We start from the raw sequence: 7,500 nt of genomic DNA on the forward strand, positions 1-7,500 counted from the left end.
CAAATGTATGTGTTCACTCGCAGACACACATACACTCATACACAAAGATACGGACAAAGACACAGGCAAAGACACGTACACACATACACACACAGACAAAGACACGCACACACACACACACAAACACACACGCACACACACACGCACATACACACACATAAACACACACACACACACATACACAAACACAAAGACACACACACACATACACACAGACAAAGACACACATACACACACACACACAAACACACACACACAAACACCTACACACATTCACACACACACAAACACACACACGCACATACACACACACACAAACACACACACACACACACACACCTACGCACACAGACAAACAAGCATCGTTATCTTTACATGTCGTTACTAGCTCTCAATTACCCTCCGCAAGGGTCGTTAGTTTTGAATATTTTATTTGTGTGTTTGTTCTTTCTCCTCTTCGTACTCTCCCTTTCTCTTTCTTACTTTTCCGCTTTAAATGTATATATATATATATATATATATATATATATATATATATATATATATATATATATATATATATATATATATATGTATATATATATATATATTCATATTTACTTTTTCATATTTGTGTATCATGTTTAGATGTTATTTATTATATCTATATATTTATCTATTTTATCTATATATCAATTTTATGTTACATTTATTAGATCTATTTATTTATACATTTTATTTATGTATCTATATTTATATTTGCATATATATATATGTATATATATATATATATATATATATATATATATATATATATATATATATATATATATATGTGTGTGTGTGTGTGTGTGTGTGTGTGTGTGTGTGTGTGTGTGTGTGTGTGTGTGTGTGTATATACAAATACAAATATAGATATATGAATAACATATATATTCATATATTTGTCACATATGTGTGTGTGTGTGTGTTTGAGTATGTGTGTGTGTAGAGACTGATTGATAGCAAAATGGATAGATAGATATTTCTTCGTTACATAAATATATATACACCCCCAGCCAAACTAACTAACCCCCCCCTTTCCTCTTTCTCCCCCACCCTCCACCCTCCACCCCACCCACAGCTACGGCTACGAACCTTCCGTCACGACCTGCACCATCAACTGGCAGCAGAACGACACCAGCTACAAGTGGTACATCATGACGGTGACGGTGCTGGTGTATTTCGTCCCGCTGTGTCTCATGTGCTCGTGTTACTACCAGGCTGCCAAGTTCCTGCACAGGGCCCACGAGACCGGGGACGCCGTGTACTCGTACGACTGGGCGAGTGAGAGGAACGTGACGAAGGTGAGTGGGGGTTTGGGGGGGGGTGAGTTTGTTTTTGTTTGTTTGTTTGTTTTTTGGGGGGTGGAGGGTCTTGGGGTAAGTTTGTTTGTTTGTTTGTTGGGGGGAGGTGGGGTGGGTGTGGGGTGGAAGGGGAGGGTTTTTGAAAAAGGGGGGGATGGGGAGGTTAGGGGGGGAGTTTGCATTTGAGGGAGGGGGGTGGAGGGCTTCCACCTCTAAAAGCTCTTTCTTGATAAACTCTCCCTTTGAAACGCCTCGAGAGCTCTCTCTCCTTAAAGCTCCTTCCGAAAGCTCTCTCCTGAACACTCCCCCACTAAGAAAATAAAAAATAAAAGATAAATCAAAAATAAATCCCTGAACACTCCCCCAATAAATAAATAAATAAATATATAGATAAATAAATAAAAAATCCCTGACACCCTCCAAACCCCCTCCCTCCCCCCCAAAAAAGCTCTCCCATGAACACTCCCCCACTTAAAAAAAAAAATCCTTAACACCCTCCACCCCCCCAAAAAAAAAAAATTCTCCCCTTGCCCTCCCACTCCCCCCCCCCATTAAAAAGGGGGGGGAGAGGGAGGGCAAGGGGAGATTTATTTTTTTGGGGGGGGTGGAGGGTGTTAAGGATTTTTTTTTCTTCTTTAAGTGGGGGAGTGTTCATGGGAGAGCCTTTTTTGGGGGAGGGAGGGGGGTTGGAGGGTGTCAGGGAGTTTTTTATTTATTCATCTATTTATTTATTTAGTGGGGGAGTGTTCAGGTTTTTTTTTTTTCTTTTTTTTTTTTTTTAGTGTGGGAGTATTCAGGAGAGAGCTTTCGGCAGGAGCTTTTAGGAGAAAGAGCTCTCGAGGCGTTTCCAAGGGAGATCTTATCAAGAAAGAGCTTTTAGGAGAAAGAGCTTTTAGGGGGAAGAGCTTTTAGGGGAAAGAGCTTTTAGGGGGAAGCTTCCGAGATCCTTCGCAGATTTTTCGAAAGATTTTCCCTGGAAATATTATCGCGTTAGTCATGTGTCAACATCAATAATGATTTGAATTTAAATTAGCTCTTCTCCCTAATTCAAATAATATTTCGCAATATAATGCCTGCACACGTAGACGCTGTAGAAATTAATTAATTTCTCTCGGAGCGCAAAAGCTAATTATAACTTGATATTAACATTATTTTTTTTTACGTCTTTGTACATGACCTGTCCATCCTCCACCTGTACCTCAACTGGAAAGATCTTATGCCTTATTTTAATCATATTTGTTTTATTAGTAATTCTAGCAGTAGGTGAGTCAAAAAGAAAAAGAAAGAAAGAAAGAAGATGTATATAAATACACACACACACACGCAAACACACACACATACAAACACACATACACATAAACACACACACAAACACACATACACTTATATACATACATTCATAGATAGATAGGTAGATAGATAGATAGATAGGTAGGTAGGTAGATAGAGAGAGAGAAAGATAGATAAATAGATAGATAGATAGATAGGTAGGTAGGTAGATAGAGAGAGAGATAGACAGACAGATAGATACAGATACATATATATGCTGAACTCGAAGGACAATTTATAATACAACAAACAATACACTAAACAAAGAACTTTTAAAAAATACACAAATAAATGAATGAAAAAAAGAAGTTTAATAAACAAATAAATGAATGAAAAAAAAGAAATTTAATACACAAATAAATGAATAAATAAATAAAAAAATACGATTTATTAGCGGAAAAACAGGCGGAGCGATAGAGAAGGCGAGATCGAGAAGTGAAAAGGAAAACGAATAATAAAAATCCAATAGGCAAAATCGTTTGGGTGAAAAGCTCGCCTTAATTCATGAGTTAGCTGCTGGGCTCTCGAGAGATTAATCATTTTTTTCCGAGTGTAATTATTCCCTTTTTCCGTTTCTCTTTTATATCAGTGGCTGTCTGCTTGTTTGTTTGTTTGTTTGTTTTTCTTTCTTTCTTTCTTTCTTTCTTTCTCTTTTTTCTGTATTTTTTCTGTGTTTCTTTCTTTCTGTTTTTTTTCTGTTTTTTATTATCTATCTGTCTGTCTATCTATATCTCTCAATTTGTCGACATGTTTGATTATATATCTGTCTATCTATCTATCTGTATTTCTTATTATTTTCTCTACCTTGTTTTTTATTCTTTTCCTTCTTCCATCCACATCTTTTCCAGGTAATATTCTTCTGCCTTCCATTCTCTCCTCTCTCTACCTCCCTTCCTTCTTCTTATCCTCTTTCTCTCTCTCCCATCCCCTCTCTTTCCCCCTTCCCTATCTCTTCTATCTTTAATCTATTCTTTCTCCTCCCCCCATTTTTATCACTCTTTTATCTATCCTCTCTCTCGCTCTATCTATCCTTCCTTTTTCCCACTATTTCGCCCCCATCCTTCTTTTTTTTTCTCTCCTTCCCTCCTCCATTCCCTCCTGTATCTCTCTCCTATTCTCTTTCTTTTTCTCCCTTTTTCCTTCCTTTTCCACTCTTCCCTCCTCTATCTCTCTCCTATTCTCTTGTCTTTTCTCCATCTCTTCTTCTCTTTCCTCTCTTCTCTCTCCTCCCACATTCTTTCTCTTTTTTCCATTCTCCCTCTTCTCTCCCATCCCCACCCCCACCCCACCCCCTCCTCTTTCCCCACATCTTCCTCACGCCCACTTTCTCATACTCATTCACAGATGGGCGGCGTCTTGGTCTTGACTTACCTCTTTTGCTGGTCCGCCTATGCCGTGGTCTGCGTGTGGACTGTGTTCCGGCACCCGTACACTGTCCCTCTGGTCCTTACATTGCTGCCGCCCCTCATGGCTAAGGTAAGTGTGGGTGTGGGTGGGTGTGTGGCGAGGGGGGGGATGGGGGTGTGTGGGTGGGTGTGGGGCTGGGGGGCTGTGAGGGTGACGGGTGTGGGTGTGGGTGTGTGGCTGTGGCTGTGGGTGTGGGTGGGTGGGTGGGTGTGGGCGGGGGAGGGATTAATGTGTGTGTGTGGGTGTGCGTGGGTGGGTGGGTGGGTGTGGGCGGGGGGAGTTAATGTGTGGGTGTGAGGAAGGTGTTAGTGCGTGTGTGGGGGTGTACGGTTTGTTAATTTGTGTTTGAGTGTGTTTATGTGTGGGCGTGTTTGTTTGTGTATTTATGTGTGTCTTTGTTTAGATATGTTATTAATAAGACTGTCTGTGCACATGCGTATTCACGTGTATACCTGTACGTTGTAGAGTATAAGCAGTTTATGTATTAATCAAATAACGCCATGTATTGTTTCAGTAGAAGTTTAAAAAGAAAAAAAATCATGCAACGATCAACGCCATTAGTAGAATTCATCTAAATCTCGACCTACATACAACCTCACCGCCCCCCTCATTAAAAAAAAAAAAAAAAAAATATATATATATATATATATATATATATATATATATATATATATATATATATATATATATATATATATATATATATATAACAATGTATAATTTACCCAAATCTCGACCTACATACCACTTCACCCCCCCCCTTCAAAAAAATAATGATAATGAAAATAGATAAATAAATAAATAAATAAAGACAACAAAAGCAAATATATTTGATGAAACAGCGAACATCACAGCTGATGAACAACAACAATTGCCAAAGTGTTATTGGCACTTTAACGATTCCAGGGCCATAAAACCATCAGCATAGTACTCATCCCGCCCTATTAGAGCCAGTCAGCATCATATCAGCATCACATCAGCATTTTTTTTTCTTTTGTGTGTGTGTATGTGTGTGTGTGTGTGTGTGTGTGTGTGTGTGCGTGTGTGTGTGTGTGTGTGTGTGTGTGTGTGTGTGTGTGTGTGTGCCTTACTATTTTTCTTCCTTTCCTCTCAACGTGCATCCGAGTCTTTCGAATCCCCAGTTCGAATCCCTTTTTAATCAACCCTATTTTTCATCTTCGTAATGTGGACTGACTGTACACTGAGATTGTAAAAAAGATTGTGAACGATTTTTTATAGTTTTATGTCCTCTTTTTTTTTACTTTTATCGTATCATTTCGTCGACAGTGTTTGGCTTGAGTTTTTTTGTCAACGACGATGTAGATGAGTGGGATTTGGTAATAGTTATTTGTTTTGGGTGAGTGGGTGGGAGTGAAACGGAGAGAGAGAGAGGGGGGGGGATGAATGGATGGAGGGAGGGAGGGAGGAGAGGGAGGAGAGACAGGCGAGAGAGGAGAGAGAGACAGACAGACAGACAGACAGAGTGGAGGGGCAAACAGACTGATAGAGACAGGGAAAGAGGAAGAGAGGGAGGGAGGCAGGCAGATAGATAGAGAGAGAGGGGAGGATGTGGGCAGATAGACAGATAGAAAGAGGGAGGAGGGGCTGACAGACAGATGGAGAGAGGAAAAGAAGGAGGGAGGGAGGGAGAGAGGGAGAGGGAGAGGGAGAGGGAGAGGGAGAGGGAGAGGGAGAGGGAGAGGGAGAGGGAGAGAGAGAGAGAGAGAGAGAGAGAGAGAGAGAGAGAGAGAGAGAGAGAGAGAGAGAGAGAGAGAGAGAGAGAGAGAGAGAGAGAGAGAGAGAGAGAGAGCAGATAGACAGAAACAATGTCTAAGATAGACAGAATGGAGGGGCAAACAAACAGATAGAGACAGGGAAATAGAGAAACAGATAGACAGAGAGAGAAATAGACAGACATACAGAGAGAAAGAGAGAGAGAGAGACAGAGACAGACAGAAAGAGACAAAGATAGAGTGACAGACAGGCAGACAGAGAGAAAGACAGATAGACAGGCAGAGAGAGAGAGAGAGAGAGAGAGAGAGAGAGAGAGAGAGAGAGAGAGAGAGAGAGAGAGAGAGAGAGAGAGAGAGAGAGAGAGAGGGAGAGTAGTGAGAGAGAGACGATGTAGATGAGTGGGATTTGGTAATAATTATTTGTTTTGGGTGAGTGGATGGGAGTGAAACGGAGAGAGAGAGGGGGAGAGATAAGGGGAGGAAGAAAGGGAGGGGGAGGAAGGGAGAAAGAGAGAGAGAGTGAGAAAGAGAGAGGGGGAGGGAGGGAGGTAGCGGGAGAGTGAGAGAGAGAGAGAGAGAGAGGAGGGGCAAACAGACAGATAGAGAGAGGGAAAGAGGAAGAGAGGAGGCAGGGAGGCAGGGAGACAGGGAGATAGATAAAGAGAGGGGGATGTGGGCAGACAGACAGATAGAAAAGCGAAAGGGAGAGAGACAGAGTGAGGGAGAGAAGGTGAGGCAGACAGACAGATGGTGAGAGGAAAAGAGGGAGGGAAAGAGGGGGAAAGAGAGAGACAGAGAGGGAGAGAAGAGAGGCAGATAGACAGAGAAAGAGAGAGACAGATAGAGAGAGAGAGAGAGAAAGAAAGACAGAGAAAGTGAGTGAGAGATAGAGGGAGAGAGACAGACTAGACAGAGAAAGAGAGAGATAGAGAGAGAGAGAGAAACAATGTCTAAGATTGAAATGGAGGCAGAAAGAAAGAGAAAGAAATAGAGAGGCAGAGAAACAAAGAAAGAGAGAGAGAGAGAGGGAGAGATAGACGGAGAGAGGCAAAGATAGAGTGACAGACAGAGAAAGAGAGAGACAGACAGACAGGCAGAGAGAGAGAGACAGAGAGGGAGAGAAGTGAGGCAGACAGACAGAGAAAGAGAGAGACAGACAGACAGGCAGAGAGAGAGAGACAGAGAGGGAGAGAAGTGAGGCAGACAGACAGAGAAAGAGAGAGACAGAGAGGGAGAGAAGAGAGGCTGACAGACAGAGAAAGAGGGAGAGAAGAGAGGCAGACAGACAGAGAAAGAGAGAGACAGAGAGGGAGAGAAGTGAGGCAGACAGACAGAGAAAGAGAGACAGAGAGCTTAAATATATATACGAGTATTTCACCTTTACCTTCATGCATTTGCAACGCCGTGGCATGAACGCAGAATGTCGTTCTTCAATATCCGTTCTCGCCGAGTCTAACTGGTCTGAACTTTCATTTACATTAACAAACAAAATATATTCGAAATTACTGCGACAAGATCTTTTCGACCAGTGGCTTCCCAATTTTTTTTTTTTTTTTTTTTTTTACGCCCGCACCCCTAAGAAAATTTTACTTTATCCTCGTACCCCCTTTAGATTTATATCTTATTTAAGGATAAAAGGAGGTGAATTTGTATTAGATTTGGTCAACAATAGATTTGTTTTTCATTTTCTGATAATATCTTGACAG

At 41.3% G+C, this 7,500-nt stretch overlaps 1 protein-coding gene across 1 annotated transcript in view; it reads left to right on the forward strand.

The window, feature by feature from the left end:
• LOC113814160 (visual pigment-like receptor peropsin) overlaps positions 1-7,500 on the forward strand; it is a 126,972-nt gene that overhangs the window by 114,290 nt on the left and 5,182 nt on the right. Inside the window, exons 6-7 of the mRNA XM_070138734.1 lie at positions 1,103-1,325; positions 3,999-4,130. Of these exons, the coding sequence (XP_069994835.1) occupies positions 1,103-1,325; positions 3,999-4,130 (355 nt within the window). The remainder of the gene's footprint in view (positions 1-1,102; positions 1,326-3,998; positions 4,131-7,500) is intronic.

The sequence above is a fragment of the Penaeus vannamei genome, chromosome 24, assembly GCF_042767895.1.
Source record: "Penaeus vannamei isolate JL-2024 chromosome 24, ASM4276789v1, whole genome shotgun sequence".
NCBI classification, from domain to species: Eukaryota; Metazoa; Arthropoda; class Malacostraca; order Decapoda; family Penaeidae; genus Penaeus; species Penaeus vannamei.